The sequence below is a fragment of the Pundamilia nyererei genome, unplaced genomic scaffold (assembly GCF_000239375.1).
Source record: "Pundamilia nyererei isolate P.nyererei 1_Seehausen unplaced genomic scaffold, PunNye1.0 scaffold00102, whole genome shotgun sequence".
NCBI lineage: Eukaryota > Metazoa > Chordata > Actinopteri > Cichliformes > Cichlidae > Pundamilia > Pundamilia nyererei.
Window position 1 is genome coordinate 2,201,817 of NW_005187503.1, and position 19,297 is coordinate 2,221,113.

The following is a 19,297-nucleotide window of genomic DNA, read 5'->3' on the forward strand; positions in this document are numbered from 1 at the left end:
GGTGGACACTATGAGGTACACAGGGTCGCCTGGTAGAGAGTTGGACCCAGACTAGGAGATGTTTTTGACCATGAGGACCCCTTCCAAAGACAACTGTCGGTCCCTGCCAGCCTGCAACCTCCAACGTGGAACGTCCACAGAGGCATATTGGGGTGAAGAGAGGCACGGCTGGCAGCAGATGGGGAGCTTGATGGAGAGCTGAAGCCAGTAACCACCTGACACCTCAGCCGCTCTGTAGGATGTGGACTGGATGACAGAGCCTTAGTGGAGACAAAGACTGCTGCAGGAAACCATTATCCTTCCACAGGTTTACCTACGGAAACCTTGTTACGACTCCTATTTTCGTCTGGATTGATCTTGTTGTGCAGAGGCGCTCTTTCAGTCATTTCAGTTACAGAGGAACAAAATGGCGAGTGAGCCTGTGCTTCTAGGGAGGAAAGAGGTGCGCTCCATTCATAACACGAGACAACATGAGAACTTTCTAGCTAAAATTACAGCAGTCTTTGAAAAGACCAGTGTTTAAGGGTTTGTGCCTGTTCGCACTTGAAGAGTGGGGTATGCTGAAGGAAGAAAATGTAGTTGATTGGCTTCGCAGCTGTCGTCGCACCCGAGACACCTGTGCTTTTTGTGTGTGTGCTTGTTGTGTTTCACTGTTTCTGTTGACACTACTTTAAGGTCAGATGAATTTGATTATAATTGCCTCTTCCAGCAGCTTGCATGTTTCTCTCATTTTACAGTTGGAGTATACACTATGTTTGCAAATTTATATCAGATACAAGTTCAGTATTTAAGTCTTTTTAAGTGACTTTTAATCCCTGTTTTCTCATTAACGAGTGCCAGTAATAAGGAAGTGATTGCACTGTTGAGTCGGTATTATGGCCTATTATTGTTATTTGTAGCAGATTTAGATGCAGATAAACGTCTCACTGTTTTGCATTGTTAAAATGCCAAGCTTGCCTTCTACTTATACTCTTTTGATTTGTGTTTAAAAAAGAAAAAAAACCCCCGCATGCAGCAGGAGCCTCTTTATAGCCTCTAAACTTTGGCATGTATATGCTGCTTTAAGATGCACATAAATGCAAATTTACAGCATCAGCTTGTTGAAACCCCTGAGCCTGCTATTGGTGCAGCAACGGCCGCATGTGCATATTTGACTGAAAATAAACACAGAAAATCTGGTTTTAAAGCAAAACTGTCCCAACCAAGGCTTTGTATTGTTTAGTCTCATTTCAGTCTTGTTACTATAGCCTTTGTGTTTGTTGGCTTGTCATATTGTTAGACTTGATGCAATATGAATCAAAGAATTGCTCCAGAGCTTATTAGTCACACAGATGAGGCTGCTGTGTCCTCTGTGATATACATTTGTCTAATAATAGTCCTTTAGTGAGCTGCTGAGGTTTGCTATAGGATCTCTATAGATGAATTATGTTACATGAGCCTTTGAACATACTCGGCCTACATTAATGAGCTTGGTGGCAAAAGAAGCTGCCTCTGAAAATTTACTGAACACTTGCTTCGTTCTCTTTGGCAGCTTTCTTCTCAGCACTGTCAGCTCTTTGGTTCTGCTGCTTGACGCCGTTCCAACCCCCTCGGCTTACCACGGCTACAGTGTGAATCGAAGCCTGTTTGGAGTGATATTCCTTATATTTATTCTTAGTTTCCCCCCCTTTGGTCATTATTTCTCTGTTCTAATACCAGACCTATTTTACGTCTTCGTCAGCTCAGCCTAGTGGTTGAAATTGGAACTGTTTGTACAATAAGCAGGCTTTTGTTCTGAAAATGCCACCGTATGTATGAAAGCCCTTCATCGCAGCCTTTTTTCTTTTTTAAATCAGCGACTGACCTGAGAGCTGTTGGCGATAGCACAAAGGCTCACGTTGTGAATGGAAGCTTCATCTTCCATGTTTCAAAAAAGAAAAACTCAGCAGCTTATCCATTCGTACCGCCTTCAGAAAATCTGTAAATAATCTATTCGTTCCTAGAGATGAGTCTTTGTTGTTCCCCTTCTCAAAATTGGCCTACAAATGAAAATAGATCTTTATTCTATCTGTGTGGTTGTTTCTTTGCCTTACACGAAGTAATCCCTATTATTTTTCTGCATCTCTACAGGTTCAACTACAGATCAACACACCATCTCACCACCAATGGCTTCTATGAGTTCCTCAATTGGTTCGATGAAAGGGCGTGGTACCCCTTGGGGAGGATCGTGGGTGGCACAGTAAGTTTATCCTCAAAATGCAGCTCCATTTGTTACATATTTGTTCATCAATTTTCCATTTCCAGTTTAGAGAACTAGAGATTTAAATCTTGTTAATAAGGTGCCCATAAGAGCCACAAGTATCTCTACTGATCCGATTTCTAAATGGCCTATTCAGCTTTGGAGCTACAAAGCTGATGGAGCCTATCCCATCTTGCATACACATCTTGGGTACACACTGGATCTGTCAACAGCCCCCCCACACAGTCTCACATCCTCACCTACAGTCAATTTTGAATCATAATTTAACCTAAAAAGTATGGCTGTGGGGAAACTCCACACAGGAGTACCACAGGCTCACAAAATTTTAAGAAAATATGTTTTGTGATTAAAAAATAAATAAATAAATAATAGAGAGAACCTGAGCAACACTGACTTGGATAATGACCTCTGTGTATGTGTATGGGGAACAGTCAGTGTTTACACTCTTTAGAAAAACCATGGTGCCCTCAGCCTACATCAGAATCATAATACTCTGGATACTTTACCTTTTTGGGCCATTCTGTTAACCACAGATTGGTTGTGTGGGAAAATCTCAATAGATCAGCCCTTTCTGAAACACTCGAACCAACCTGGCTGACACCTACGACCGTATCCAATCCAGCATTACTTACATCGCCTTTCTTCCCTCATTCTGATGCCCGATTTGAACTTCAGCAGGCCTTATTGGTCATGTCTACATGCATAAATGCACTGAGTTGCTATCATGTGACTGGTTGATTACATATGTGTCTATGAAGTAGTTGTACAGCTCTACCCCAGTGAGAGTGTGTATCAGAAAAGACTAAAAAGCGATCATTATTTCCAACCACGACTTTTCCCAGCTGAAGGTCAATCATCTGCATATTGCTTTAGGTGTTTGATGTAAAACACAGAGGCAAGCGTTTACATTTCCGAAGGCCGAACATTTGCTGTGCTTGAAATTGACCCCAAGGATAACCTTTCTAAATAGTTGCCTTTTCCCCCTCAATTTTCTGTTGTTTTACTAAATCAGCTCAGACAAGTGTTTCATCCTCTTTGTGTTTCCACCAAAGTGTTGCCTTGTCTCCGCATCTCTTTTATTTTAATGGCTGATTTAAATTCAGCCTGTAGTTTCCAGTTTGGTCACTTGAGCATTGAGGCACTACATTTTGCTGAATGTGTCTTGCAGTTTGTTTAATCAGACAGTGACCTCAAGTGTGAACGAGCTCGCTCTGCATCAGACTAAAAGGGGTTGAGATAAGTGTCAGCAACTAACGCTGAGGCCATGGCACTATATTAGATTGCTCCCTTTCAACTTGGGAGCAACTTTCTGGCCCATGTGTGACACAGTGAAGTTGTATTCATGAAGGAGAGTAAGATGAGCCTGATACTGAGAGTCAAATTGGTCCTGAAAGAATAGATTTACACTACTTTAATGAGTCTTCTAATATTAAGGATAAGGTTGAAGAAAGCTTTTAGTGTTTAGAGTCTGCCTTGCAAAAAATCTCAGGGCAATGGGACATAAGCTAGAGGAATTCTGCATTGTACATAGCCTGGAAATAGTACGCTTGATGCCGCAATGTCCTGATTTTTAAAAAGACTGAGATATATTTGCATTGCATGACCCTGACCTGGTTTGGTGGCAGAACACACAGAGGCTCACACATAGGTCGACCAGCACATCGAGATGCCCATTTGATCCTGTCGGCACACAAGGTTCAATACAGGGATAAAAACAAACACAAGCTTACTACATACAAGAACAAAGAAGGCCTGCCTACATGCAGTGTGGAGAAGTATTTCAAGGGTACTAAAGTCAGGCTTGGCAGATCAAGGATGCCATAGAGCCCCATAAGCCTCCATCAAAGAGCATGGATTTAAGTCACAATCCAGGAACAACAGTTAACCGTTAACTTGACTGATTCCCCTCAGCTGCCGTGCCCTCCCCACTGACCAGCAACATGATTACGATAAAATATTGAACTTTTTCGGTGAAAAATGGGACATGATGATTCTACAAAATGTGTCTCCCATTTCCCCGATTCCCTCATCTCCCAGCCTCATCTTCTCACCCCTCTATCCTGTGAACAGTGACGTCTATGTGAGTTAAATACCTTTGGCCTTTCTATCTCCCTTTCCTCCTTAACGTCCCCACCTGCTGTTTGTTCTCTCAACCAAGCTTCATGGACATACTAGGGTTATACTCTGAGCTATAATTGCTCTAGCTAATGGTGCATCAGGACTACAGAATCTAGGTACTCAGTGCCAGATAAATGTGGAAATGAATTCTTACCTCGATTACTAGTTCAGGTAAAACGCTGAGCTAGAGCCTGACCCTTGGAGCCTGTAGTGCGACTCCTGTCTCTTTCCCTCTGATTAGGGAGTTCCTGCACATAGCCGATACAACGAGGCATGTTAATGCTGTGCATTTATTCACATTTCTGTTATTGTAGTACCAAACAACGTCCAGGGCTGGAGCTGGAAGACATTCTACATACTGATATTTGAATATAGTTTTCACTCCTGCACAAGCAATCCAAGGAATTATACATCCCAAACCTATCCATCAGGATTCATCTGTCATAAGTAATTACCATCAGATTCTGGTAATTGCACATGACAAGCCTAGCCTGTAATAATGGATGCTCTGCTTCTGTTTCAGTACATGGACGCTTGGGCTAAGCCGTGTACCCAGAGGGTGGAAGCTGAAACTCATGAAAATTAATTTAAGACTGTACGCCTTCCAGTTCAGATTACTCGTCTAATCATGACATTAACAAGATTCCCGGACTGTACATTGCATTATCTTCAGCATAAATATCAGTGCACACAGAGCTGAGGTTCTTCTTCTGCACATTTGGAATATATTGATGGCGTATGAGTCAAAACAGGAAATGATCGTAGTGTAATTCACATGCTGCAGTCTCCTTTCTGCTCAATGTAGTTTCACTGAAGATTCATTTCATTTTCCAGTTGGACATTACTTTAAATATTTTAATGTTCTCAGCAGACTAAAGCAATTTGCAAAGGGAGAACATACATGGGCTTGAGCAGTATCACAGCTGGAGATTAGAAGTTGGCAGACAGACGGTGCATTTCATGAGTGCTTTATAACTTCATTTCTGGTATACTTCTATTTGTCATTTGTTTTATTAATATTAGGCTTGTTCCAAATGTCGATGTTCCCCCATTAAACAAATAAAACCCTAACATTTAAATCATAAGAATAGAATTAAGGTCAGTTTGATTTCTAACCGTTGTATTATGTAGGACATAAGTATGACAAATCTAGCCTAACTAAAACACACAGGCTCAAGCTGATACAAAATCCTGCCTGTGTTTCTGAACTTTTCTTGGAAGTGTTGTGCTGAGTGGTTACGAAGAGTCACTGCAGCCATTTCAGCAGGTATAATTTGTGGAGCGATTGTGCTGGGGCCTAAGGTATGTGTTGCACTGTCTGCAATTACAGAGGTCATGTAGTACTTGCGGCGTTATTATTTTGAGCATTGTCTGTAGATGATTTTTACTTCATACCTTTTTTTTCTTCTTCTTTTATTTGACATTTTTAAAATGCCTGATTCTGGATCCCCAGGGATGATACTTATACCACTGGAATGAATTCACATAAAGCATGCTGGAACTAATATGCAGCTTCACAAGGTGCTTTGGCAACCAAATTAATGAATCTGACTGGAAGAAAAATGTTAAAGAGTAAAACATGCACTGCAGCGGAATGGCTGTGGCATCGCAAAAAGTGGAGATATTGTATTTCTTTTTTTAATCATTGTCAACAAATCCCTTGAAAATGCAGAAATGGATAATGAATTCATCCTTCCAGCAAGATCTGTGTGTAAGCCAAGGCTTGATATAGCATATTTCTCTGTGCCATAGCGCTTCATTTGCCCCCAAACTGTGTCACTGTCAGTGAGCCACACTGTTGCACTACATAAATGACACGTTGCTTCCTCACCATGAACATTAGCATTGTGTTTTGTTTTAAGTCAGTCTCTTATGCATGGTCTTGCTGATGTAAATACTCACTAGCTTACCAGATGCATACTAATCCCCTGTTTGTTAAAATGCCCAGATATCCCGGGGCATCACTGTGGCTCCCTTTGAGATTTACATGCTCGGTCTACACAAAACAGTCCACTGTAAGCCACAGTGGACTTTTGAAAAACGTTTAGTGGCAGATGGCAGGTGACATTTCCCCTTATAAGACACATCCATTTCTTTAGCAGATGGGTGGGTCATTTAATTGGCCACACTAAATGCAAATGTCTCCGTATCACATGTAAATGTGCAGAGTCTAGGAGTTGATGCGTAGGAATTGATGCATCTGATAGAACTATGGCCCTTTAGCAACTAGAAATATTTGACCTATTTTTTTTTTTTTTTATTACAAAAAAATAGATGAAGGAAAATGAAAAAACTAATTGGATCAGACTTTACAGGAACGCTAACAGCATAAAAAGCATGATTATGACCTTTTCTCCAAAGTGTCTGAATAAGAGAGAGCAATCTGAAAGCTAAGGAAATGCAAATTTAAGCACATTTGAGATTGCATTAAAATAACTGAAAAATAACAAATTATTCTTGATTATTATTTTATTGCTTAGAGAGACAAATGGGTTCATTAAGGGCTGAGATTACATCAGGGATCGACTCTGAGCTGTTGCTTGCTTGCAGTGGTGATAGACAGATGAGGTCAGGCAGGAGTCTCTGTGGTCTGTGATGTTTGCAGATGACATTGGTATCTGTAGGGAGAGTGGGGAGCAGGTGAAAGAGTCTGAAGAGGTGGAGGTATGCTCTGGAGAGACATAGAAAGGAAGTCGGAAGGTGGAAGACAAAATACATGTCTGTAAAGTAGAGTAAGACAGGAAGGTGATGATGCAAGGAGTAGAGGAAGTGACGTAGATGAGTTTATATACCCCGGGGAGTGGACAGTGCACAAGTGGAGTGGTGGGTAGAGACCTGTGTCAGGAGTGTTTTGGAGTTGTAAGAGAAGGATAGTGGCTAAAGGAAAGGTAAACAAGATGAAAGTGGGAGCACGTATGGTGTATGATTTGGAGACAGTGGCACTGACAAAAGATGGGAAGTAGAGCTGGAGGTGCCAGAGTGGCACTAAGAGGAACAGGACTGGAAATGAGAAGGTTAAGAGGTTCGCAGACATGCACACTGGAGGGCTAGTGGGGAATTGTACAAAGGGTGTTGAATATGGAGCTACCAGGGAGAAAGACGAGAGGAAGACCGCAGATGTAGGGGAGGAGGTTTGGTGTGACAGTACATGCTGGGGAGAGGGAGGCAAATAATCTGCTGTGGCGACCCCTAAAGGGAGCAGTCAAAAGAAGATTGCAGTGTCAAACAGCAGCTTCACAGTTGGAAGCGGAGGTGGGATTTGTCAACATTTATATATAGAGCGACTGTTCAACACTAAAAGTCGGCTGCAAACAGTGCCTTGCTCAGGGGCACAGTGATGGCAGTTGCTGGAGTAACAGAGGCGCTCGCTTATTTGGTGTGTAGGTTTATGGTGAAAATCCCACTTGTTTGCATGACTGAGCGAGATAATTTTATGAACACAGACAGGCTTCAGGGAAGGAGGGCATTTACTTTTACTCCCACACTGCTTTTGAAATCATAAAACGAATGTGTGAGAGCTCTTATTTGCATCAAGCCTATGCTTTTAAAACATGCAGGGGTGTGGACAAGTGCTGGGTTCATCTCAGACTGGTGCAGCGAGCCCGTAAATGCAATCAATGGCTGTTGTTTAGGAAACTTGGGAGCGGAGAATGTAATTCAGAATTTTGTGAATTACTAAGTTACACTCTGCCGTCATTTTAAACAGCCAGTCTGGGTTTGACGTTTTAACAATTATTCTCCTTGCTGTGACCTCTGATGCCAGGTAGGATTCAGGAAAACACCTTTGCTAATGTTACATTAGAACGGAGCAGTTCGACCTACCTGGGCTCACCTTTCAGTATATACAGCTCACAGTCTCCTCCTCTTCTCATGAGCCTCACTGGCTCGTTATCTTTCATCATATCTTTTCTTCTGCCTGCCTCTGCCTTTCACACATCTACTATGCTTCCAGTCTCATCCTTACACTCCCCTCCACCGCCCTTTATTCAAAATTAGACAGATGATCCTGACAGTCTGCATTAATTGTGTATGGTAGCATTAAGTCTCTAAGCACTGAGACGGGTCAGGCCGTTCGGAAGAAAGATGAGCCGATGTCAGTTAATGTGACAGTTGAGTGCCTTTATGCTCACGCCAGTCCAGCTGCCCTCTCCCTTTTTATTTCCCCCTTTTCACTCCCACCCAGCCTCCACTCCCCAGAGGATGACTGCCAGTTGCTCTTTCTCCTGTGCCACAGATAAGGAAGGAAGGCTTCTCTAATGTGACAGTCCAGAACAACAGCAGGCTGTCAATCCAATAAACCGCTCTTTGTTGCCGTAATGACAATGACTCAAGTGCGTTTCTGTAACGCCTTTTGACAGTTTTAGTTGATGCTGTTTTCAAAATGAGCAAGCCGCCTTGTGCTTTGTTGAATGCCAGTTTAGAGAAGTGTTGATTAAATTTATGTACAAAGATTTCTTTCAAGCCAGACCTCATTGCTAAATATCCTTGACTATGATGAACAGCTTTAGTCATATTTGAGGGGACCTGGGCCATACGACAGTTTAGAATGGGTAATAATGGACTGTTGTCAAATTCTCAGAGCTATGAGATGAGATGTGGTTGATTTACGCAGATGTAGATTAGCTGGTGTAGGTTGGACTTCTAGGCATTGGCTAATTAGAGACGTGAAGACCTAAGTTTATTAGCTGTAGCGTATGGAGTGGGCCTACAGTGGAAACGCATCAAGGACTACTCGCACGTTAAACATAACCTTTATTTTGCATCTTATTTCAGACGTCCACATTGCACTGCACAAAGCTCTAATTGGATCTGCTCTCATACAGATGAGACAAGGACATTAAGCCTCACCCACTCAGGCCCCATCTTTAATGGTTTTAATAATAACATTCTTGTTGACACCATGTGTGGCAAAACTTGACCCTCGATTTTTCTTTATGCAAGCAAAAATAATTCCTTTTTCTTTTTCATCCCAGTTTTCTAGTGTTTGAATCGACTGAAATGGAGAACAGAGAAAAGGAGATTCTGTGATTTATTAATGATATAATTAACAAATTGATAGCAGAAATAATTGTTCAGACCTTTAAGTGTGCCCAGTGTGATTCAAGGCCAATTCAGTTTAGTTCGATTTAATTTGGTTATTTGCAATTAGCGTATTAGTTGAGCTGAATATTTATTTTCGTTGCTGCCCTTGTAATATGTAATAAACAGTGGTGGCTCTGTGGCAGTGCACGCTGGTGTTTGGTGCCTAAATGCCCATCAGTAACTTGTGTTCATCATTAATGGAGCTTGTTAATGGCCACATTACCTCCTGTTAAATCTCGCTGAAGTTTTGACCTAATGAAATGAGAAATGCAGTGCTGTGCAAAAGTCTTGAGCCCATACTCTTTTCTTTGTTTCCAAGGAGCCAGAGGCAATACTTCTGGGCTTTTTGAAGGGCCTTGTAAGTGACCATTTTTAGGGGAATGGGTTGTTTTTGACCTGTGAATCAGTGAAGCTTGAAAAGATACTTTACTCAAAGGATGAAACAGTGTTTTGTACATACACATAATTGACAACTTGGCAAAGAATCAATTTTAAATTGTATCTTTAGGGAGTTTGTTATTAACAGCCTTCTACAAAAGCTGTTACAAAGGGCGTCAGAGGACCTCGTGTCCTTGAAGTCATTGGTCTGTCTGATGTGCTTGTTGTAGTGGAACTCCCACAATTGGTCATGCCAGAGGCTGCTTCCCATAGTGAAATACCGAGGAAGGCTTGAAAGAATCGCTTTAGTTAAATATACAAAGAATCTACAAAATGCCAGAGATAACAGTTTGACAAGTATAAAATCACAGCACAAAAAAAGTATTTTCAAAGAGCAGTTGAAAGTTTGGCAGTCCAAAAAAACTCTATGGCAGATGAACAGTATGTGAAAGACATGTCCTTAAGAAATGGGGCAAAAAATAATCCAGCAAAGACCTGACGCAGGACCTTTCACTGATCAATCTACCATTCAACGTAGCTTCATCTGAAATGGTCTAAGTGAAAGGTCGGCTGTTAGTAAGTCATTCTTAAGGCAGGAAAGTGGGGAGAAAAGGCTGTGGTGTGCCAAATTACACAAGAACTAGATTGGTAACAGGTTTTATGAAGTGATGAATCCAAATTATTAGTATGTACAGAGAAGGTCAGGACTAACAAGGAATGTTTATAGCTGCCTATAAAACACGGTGGAGCTCTTCCATGGTCTTTAGCTGCAATTCAGCCAGTGATGTTGGATTTTTTTCAAAGTTAATGGAATTCTGAATGTAGAAAAGTGTGATCAGATTTCAATCCACCATACAGTAGCACGTTGCCAATGCAGAAAAAAGCATACCTGGATAGACGAACACAAAATTGATTAGTATCAGTCATGGATTGGCCTCCCCAGAGCCTGAACAACATCATCATCATGACTGAATTGAACAAGGAGAATTATTCCTGAAGACTACTTAAATAAAATACAAGAAAGCCTGTCAAAGAGTTTGGGCTGCGTTGAAGAATAAAGTTATTCATATTATACAATAAAGTTATCAGATATCGACTTTAAAGCTCGATTAAGTTGTACAAGCTCTATTTCCATGTGTGTTTGCGCATGTTACAATGGACCTATTTCCCATTTTCCTAGAAAAATATAAAGAAATAAGGGGTAGCTCAAGACTTTTATACAGTACTGTACTTTATAGCAGTTGAGATGATGTAGTATTAGATTAGTTAGACAAGCCTGATCATTAAGTAGTGTGGTCGCTGCTATCCATGATGGATAACAGTCAGTTCAGTGACCTCCTCTCCAACACAGCTTCAGAAGTGTACGGTTTACGGCCAATCACAGAGCCAGCCTTCATAATCAGTTTATCTAGTCTGTTGCTGTCATCAGCTCAGACTCTGCTGCCCCCAGCAGACCACAGCAAAGTACGCTGTACTTGCCACAATCGACTGACTGGACAATATCCATCATTTTGCTGCACATATTTAAGGATCTCAGCTTGCTTAGGTAATAGAACCTGCTCATTGGGTGAGGTAATAGAGCTTTCCTCCCTCTTTTATGCACAGGCTCTGTGTTGGCCTGTTGTTGATATGGATGCCCAGGTACTTGTACTCACCCTATATATCAACATCATGCCACAGAATAGATGTTGGTCATGTAACTGTCCTCTTTCTTCTCTAACTCTTCTAAGTTTTTCCTCTAATGTTTTTATATTACATTACATCAGAGTCCTGAAATGTTATTCACTTGTGACTGAAAAGCTAGTCACACAGCATTTCCAGAACAATCATTGCCCAGACAATTGACTATTGATTACACAAATGATTATATTTTTGTTTTTCTCCTGTGTAAATATTACAGAACATTCACTACAAATCAGTAAAAGTGACAGTTTTCCTAATTGAAAGCGGTTTCATTTTCCGATCAATACCTGATGATAACCTACACGTCAATTCTCCATATACCCGCTTAACAGCTGGTTCGCACAGCACACCGTCTATAAGATCGACTGTGGCGTCTACGTGCGTTCGATGTGGTACGAGCCCACGTTAAATCTTCTCGCAAGCAGCTTAAAATTATTCACGAGTTACGCCTTCCATTTTCCCACAATTTGTCTGAACACACAGCAGACGGAGACGTAGATTTTTGTATGCAGCGCTTAATTAGTGAGAGAATGTGGAAAATGAACACATTAGAGCTGCGATTCACCTCAAGTCATTTAATCTTAAGAGAATTAGCAGCTTTCACTAATACAACGAGCATTCCCACGGCGAGAGGCTCGCACTGAGGGTCGGGGAGGGAGAGGTCACATTTGAACATCTGTTCAATGGGAGACGAGAAAAGCCTGATGCCACCCCCCGTCTATTGGAAGCTATTGGAACCATTTTTAATTTGGCTTCTGATGTTGATTTAACTTTAGTCTTTTGATCAAAATGTGCGTTGTTTTGTTTTTTTTTGTAACCTTATTTTTAAGTAAATCCTGTAAGGGTTTTTAGGATACAGCTTTGACTGTCGTCGTTGCGTAAGGTCATCACGACTACAGGTGCTGCTCTCATCTGTCCCAAGGTTTACAGAAAAGGCAATCCATACCTCTCTACTCTCCAGTGATGGAACTAATCAACTCTCTGCACTTTACTTTTCCCTCTCTGTCAACATGGATAACATTTGAATAATGCAGCACATACCTGGTCGTTTCAGGAAAGGCAGTGAGCCTTTGTGAGAGAAATCTGTGTGTTACTCAAGAAATCTGCTTGAGGAAATTAAACCTCTGTTTAAAAAATGTTGGGAGGTTAAGTGTAGTTTTCTTTGGCGCTGGCTAAAATCTCTTTGGTAGGCGCCAAAAATGTGTAAAGGGGGAAAAATAGTCTGACTTAACAGTGTTCCTTTAACTTATGTTACTATAGATGTTGAGGCTTCTCTGTTCTGGTTTTATTTCCTCTTTGCGTTTCTCACAAACTCTTCTTCTGCCTTTTTTTCTTCTTTTTTTTTTTTTTAAACCTTCCCTCAGGTGTACCCAGGGCTCATGGCGACTGCAGGCCTTATCCACTACGTGCTCAACATGCTCCACATCACCGTCCACATTCGTGATGTGTGCGTCTTTCTTGCGCCTGTGTTCAGCGGCCTGACCGCCATCTCCACCTTCCTGCTAACCCGGGAGCTGTGGAACCAGGGTGCCGGGCTGCTGGCAGCCTGCTTCATCGCCATCGTCCCCGGTTATATCTCTCGCTCCGTCGCCGGCTCCTTTGACAATGAGGGCATCGCCATCTTCGCCCTGCAGTTCACCTACTACCTCTGGGTAAGTTCAGACTTAAAAGTGCCGTAAGGAGGAATCCTATTGTATAGAGGAGACAGTTTAAACTTCTTTGTGAGGAATCAGATTCATGCTCACTCTTTGGGGAGGATTTTACCCACAAAAGTAGCCCCACTTTCAAATCTTACTTTTCATAGATGTTGAATTATTTATCCACAACCTTGAAAGGCATGCTAGGCTTCTTTGTGCACCACGTGAAGCCCCGGAAACGACATGCTGCACCATAAAACCTTCACAATATGATGACCTTTAAGAGTAGAATTGACAAGATCTCCCTTTTAAAGGTTGAATATCTCCTCTCCCAATTTCCTTTCCTTTTTAAAAATGCATGAAATGAACGGAGTGTTTGTTCATAAAGTGGCTAACCTTGTTTTATTTAGTTTTTCCCCCCCCCCTGCCTTCAACAATTTATTTATTTATTTTTTTTACTTCAATAAATGCGGCCTATCCTTGAGCTAACAAGGCAGATGAGAAGAGTCTTTTGTTTTGTTTTTTTAAAATACAGCCTGAATGTTTGCAGCAACTGCATTGCAACATATTTTCCACAGCAGGTGGAAGGAAGAAGCTTTTCAAGTTGAAAGATGCCTGAAACAGACTTTACTTTCAGTCTATCCACTCTTTCAGTTGCATCAGCAGCTGCCTTTCAGCCCTGCAGCTTTCTTACTAAGAATGCATCTCGTGTGCCTTTGTATACGAGCGTGTGTTTGTATTTGTCTGTGTGAAAATGAAGAGCTCTGCAAACAGTTTTTATCAGCATTCACTTCTTCCTTGTTATTGCCGTTGACCTTGACAAGTACTGCGGATTTTTTTTCCTTCTGTATTGAGCTAAGTCTGTTCACTGACTTTTTCCCTGCTTTGCTTAAACTCATCCTAAGATAGAAAAAATTTAATATTTCCAGCTTATTGAAAATGGAAGTAATTGTGTCTTTCTCCATAACTGGGTTTCTCTTGACATTAAAGAGCTGAGCTGAGCTTCTATTGGCCACATAGAAATACAGCTTAAGAGCAGATGATGGAAGAAGTCCATGCAAAAATGATGTTTAAGTAGCAAAAGATGGAATTCAAGGTTAAAGTGCTAACGGTGATGAGAGAGGAAGGGGGAAAAATGCAACAGACACGTCACAAAATTAAATTAAAGTCATGAAAGTGTCATTATGTAGTCCTTGCTATATGCTTCCAACATATCAGACTTGAAATGCATCCCTGTTAGTCATCATTCTGCTACGAGGAACATAAAATTCAGGGTCAGTCCAGTTTTCAGTGCTGAGTAGAGAATTATTGGAGAAGAGCTGCAGATTCTTTGAAAGTGTAAATATTACGGCCTTTCATTAGCACAAAGTGAGCATACAGTGCTTCCTGTTCATACAGTATTGTGCCATCCCACTGAGTCCATAAAATTATTTTCTATTAATGAAATCACGTCGTGTTCCTGTGGACTGCAGGGATAGAATATAAAGGCTGCAGGCTACAGAGAAGCAGTTGCCCACCTCTGCAGTTAACCTGTGCTGAGCAGGTGTCAAATAAAAATGGCGGGGGTATTTTCAGGGAGGACAAATTTAATATTGTAGATTTTATCAATATAAAAGTGATCACTGAAGACACGGAATTGATTGGAAGACAGTTTTAGCAGATAGCAACTCTTACAGGCCTCTGTTTCTGCCTCTGCTTGCAAATCTTTCTCTCAAATATGCATGGGGAAAGGGGAAATTGAACTTACCCTACTGCTTCCACAGGAACTAAGCGGTAAATAACAGGTTCTGCTTATCAAATACAGTCAGTGAGTGCTCATCAGCTGGTGTGAGCACCTCTATAAAAGCAGATGTTTTGGCAGTTTTTGTCAGATTTTTTTGCAATGCTCAAAAACGGCAAAAAAAAAAAAAACCATATAAAAAACACCCAGGAGCTACATCTCAGACTCTGCAGGCTTGAATGTTCATGTTAAATGTTAAAGTTCATCACAGTGCAGTCTTGAACTGTCATGTCGAACAAGTCATAGTTGTTCAGCCGCAAAAGAGTGAACAAGTATGGCTCGTTTCGACAGGTTGCCAGGCGATGTGAGACTGATAAAGAGATGCAGAAAATGATTACTTCAAGTTATTGTGGCTAAAGGTGGTTTTACAGGTTGCTGAATCATTGATGTTTTTCTTCGGCCTCCATCGACTACCACGAAAACTTGCTCCTTGATGAGTCTGTCATTTGAAAGCGTTTACCATGGCTGGCTGTAAACCTAAGCAGCTATAACGCACAGTGTTTGACAGCATCATTAGCCTTTATCCTTGAGTTTTTTAAACATAAATTAGACAGCATAAATGATAACAGTAATGTAATTACAATAGCATCCCAGGTTTAATTCATCGTTGGGATTCTCTGTGCATTTCCTTTGATTCTGCAGCACAGTTTACTTTGGCAAATGACACAAGGGTTTCTTTTTTTCTGCTTAGAAGCTTTGGTATTATCTAGAAAGATTACTACATGATAGAATGCTACAATCCTATTGGGGCCAGGGGACTTATGCATATAAGCCACATGTCTATTATTGACTGACTGTAGCTGCGTGATTGTAGGAAGATGTAATTCCTGGCTGGTTCACGTCCAGTATATGAGATTCACAGAAATGTGGCAGACAAATGTAACATATTTATATAACCAATTTATTTAGAAAACCCTATTTTTCATTATTTCGGTGATGTAATTCAACCGCATGCAACTGATTTAAAAAAATGTCTCCATGGCTCAAAGCTGCATACAGCCTGCAGAAGTCACACAATTATGCAGATGCGAATTTGAATGCTGTACATCACTGCACATAAAGCGTTCAGGACAAATGTTCGGTCTCAGCTCACGCTGGCCTGAGTCAATTACTACACACACACACACACACACACACACACACACACACACACACACACACACACACACACACACACACACACACACACACACAAAATTGAGCATTGCAGATATGTAACTGGTAAACATGTCAACCAAGGTTGTGGGTTGTTTTCACATTGGCTCTGTGTGCATGAAGGAGTTTTATTATTCTGTAAATGTGTTTAAGTTATAATGGACACATTTTTAAGCCAGTTAACAATGTTGTACTTTTTTCTTTTTTTTTATAGAATCAGTGAAATTAATGAATTCACACTTTATTTTGACAGATTGAACAGTAAGGGTTATTAAGCTTATGAGTAGCACCCTGCTTGATTTACAATCTCTTTACATGAGCTTGAATAAATTCATGTGGAGAGCCTGCATACCTTCAACATAATCAGCTTTTGCAGGTCCTAAACCGAAATAAGAACATTTCAGGTAAAGTTGCTGGATCTGCCATTCATAATTTCCAAGCAAGCAATTTCCATGTGCTTTAAATATGCATTGCATTGTTCTCCACTCAGTGCTGTAGAACACCTGTATTCTCCTGATGGCAGAACCATTTGTGCCACAAAGTTTGGGCGAATAAGTCAGAATTGAGGTTGTTATATTCACACCAATGAGGCAGATGGTGCCTTTCTTTAAAATTAGTGGTGACAAAAGGTGCCATTACAGGTAATCTAAAAGCAGAGCAGGCAGCTTGTTAGGGGCCTAACTCTGTAGCCTTGTGCCAAATGTATATTACCTTAATGGAGTTTAAATGTAGATTTCCTTTTTATATACTGCAAGATGTTTGGTCATGCCAGCCAGCACTAATTTCAGAACAGTTTGAGCAAATGTTAAAATGACATCTGGAAGCCACTTTGAATTCCGTGTCCACCTTGAATACCGTGCGTCTACTAGAGAGTGAATGATGACATGTTTGTCGTCTGCAACTCGTGCACCCCAGATGGTGGACCTCAAAGAAGTATATTGGGAATGCCTGCTGAGCTGTTGGGTATTCAGCTGTCTGTGTTTGCAGTGGAGTGTAATATAGGCCCACGTTTTTGGTGTGTTTTTTCTTTTTCCTTTTCACGTCATTGTTTGCATGTTGAGTTTTAGAAGCATCTGGTCTTAACTGCGAGAACGATTCAACTTTTGCTTTTTTTTGCTTTTTTTTTGATTGTCTCTTCGTGTTTACTGTTTGATTTATTCAGAATTTTTCACAGACCTCAACTGCAAAAGGCAACAGGCATCCAATGAAAGCAGACTTAAAAAGATAATACTATTTCAAAAAATGCCTCAAATTTATGTTATTACAAACATGGAGCTTTTTTCCCTTTCATCGTGTGATTTATTTGCTGAATAGTACCGAAACCTAGCGTTAGAAGGGCTAATGAAACTAGTGCTTGTAACCTTCCTCATACAAGGCCAGTTCAATTAGTGATGAGAAAGTGCTTTTACTGAACATGCCACAGCTAATCTTCAGCAGTAATGGTAGGACACTGTCTATTTATGCAGTTTTAAATTTTTACCTTCAAGGTTTGTGTTATACTCAAGTGGAAAAACATCTTGAGCCGTGGAGGCTTTTATCCAGGTAGAAGTAGCGATGCAGGTATTTCATCACACCGTGACTCAGTGCCGTGTGTCACAGTGTAAGAAGCCTGGCAGGGAAGTTGCCGCAGGCTTTGAAGGGACCTTTTATCCATCCGTGGATTTAGCCATCCAAGTTTATGTCACTTTGTCAAATCATGTATGGATGAATCTGTCCATGCGGTTTCAAGGTAGTATGGGTCACTATACTGGAGCGTGCTTGCGGACAGCTCTGTGGCCCTTTTTTTGAACTCGCTCGCTGTCACTGATCTGGCAATGCTCCTACAGTTTAGTGTCCAGGTGGCTGCCTGAGCTCTGCTGTTGTGCCTACAATTTAAATCCCAATACAACAGCCCTAGCTGTCTCTGTGTGTACCGGCTCAGCGGAGTGAAACTGAACTGATGATTGTTGCAAACACTGGGAGCGTTTACATCCTCAAACATGCAGTGAGTGTTGGTAAACCAAACATATTTGGGAGGTGTATGCACACATGTGTACAGGCTTTCGTGTGTATTTTAGAGATACAGCAGGTTACTGGCATTTCTTTCTCTTCTGTAATGTAAGGTCTGAATGCAGGCTATGGTTTTTTTGGGACCAGCATATAACACCACACTCATAACATTTTCTCAAAAGTCAGAAGAGATTAAATTTGAACCGGGCGGTATATCCTCATATTATACTGTCGTCATGCATAATGTGATGGTGCTTTAAAAATCTAATGCCAGTGAATGGGAAAAACAAAAAAGGTCCCCTGGGGCTTTTCCAAGCTGCAAGCATAGATGGTTTAAAAGATGGACACAGTTACCAGGATGTCATCGTTTTTTAAAGTTGTGTTTTGAACCTTTGAGATTGGCGTTTAACCTTTGGCTGTTTCGCTTTTTAAAAACAAGAAGGAAAATATGTGACGAGCAGGGGTTATGAAACAACATGTGAAACCAGTGATCCTCCATTTTGAAAGTAAAGTAAGTAAAAAGTAAGGTAACATTTTATTTGTATAGCACCTTTCAAGATGAAAAGCACAAAGTGCTTCACAGAAGCTAAAACATAGAACAAAATGAACTAAAAGCAAGTTTAAAAACACAAGTTTTTAGCTTTTTTTAAATTTTTTTTAAAAGAGACCACTGAGTCCACAGATCTCAAGCTCAAAGGGAGAGAGTTCCAGAGTCTGGGGGCCACAGTTACCTTTCGTTTTCAGCCTCGTGTGATGGACAACCAGCAAGCCCCGATCACATGACCTCAGGGACCTGTTGGGGAACACAGTATAACAAAGCTATATAGTGCTTTATGATTACGGGGAAGTCATTCACAGGAGATCTGAGTCATAAACTCTTTTGTGATGAATTTTTTGTTAAAGCTTTTAGCCATTAGATGGTGGCTGTTATGATAAATACTATTATAATATAATAATAAGACTTGAATATTTCTAATGGCCTTTTGGACCACGTAGACGTCAACTTTAGTTTTCTGAAATTAACCAAGTCCCCGTCCCCAGTAATTTGGTGGTAGCTTGATCCCCAGCTCCTGTATCTAAGTAAGAGTAATATAACACTATATAAATTAGTCCATCAACCATGTGCTAAAGTAGGGGAGAGTGGCGCACTAACTAACCTTCCAACCTTACCTCATAGTGTAGTTAGATCGGTTACATGAGTTAGACAATAAAACACAGTTAGGTGGCATGATGTGT

The 19,297-nt window shown here is 40.9% G+C and overlaps 1 protein-coding gene across 1 annotated transcript in view; it reads left to right on the forward strand.

Annotated features, from left to right (window-relative positions):
• The window catches only part of LOC102201148 (dolichyl-diphosphooligosaccharide--protein glycosyltransferase subunit STT3B), a 96,058-nt gene that overhangs the window by 39,126 nt on the left and 37,635 nt on the right, over positions 1 to 19,297 (forward strand). The window contains exons 2-3 of the mRNA XM_005740718.1: positions 2,110 to 2,218; positions 12,865 to 13,152. Of these exons, the coding sequence (XP_005740775.1) occupies positions 2,110 to 2,218; positions 12,865 to 13,152 (397 nt within the window). The remainder of the gene's footprint in view (positions 1 to 2,109; positions 2,219 to 12,864; positions 13,153 to 19,297) is intronic.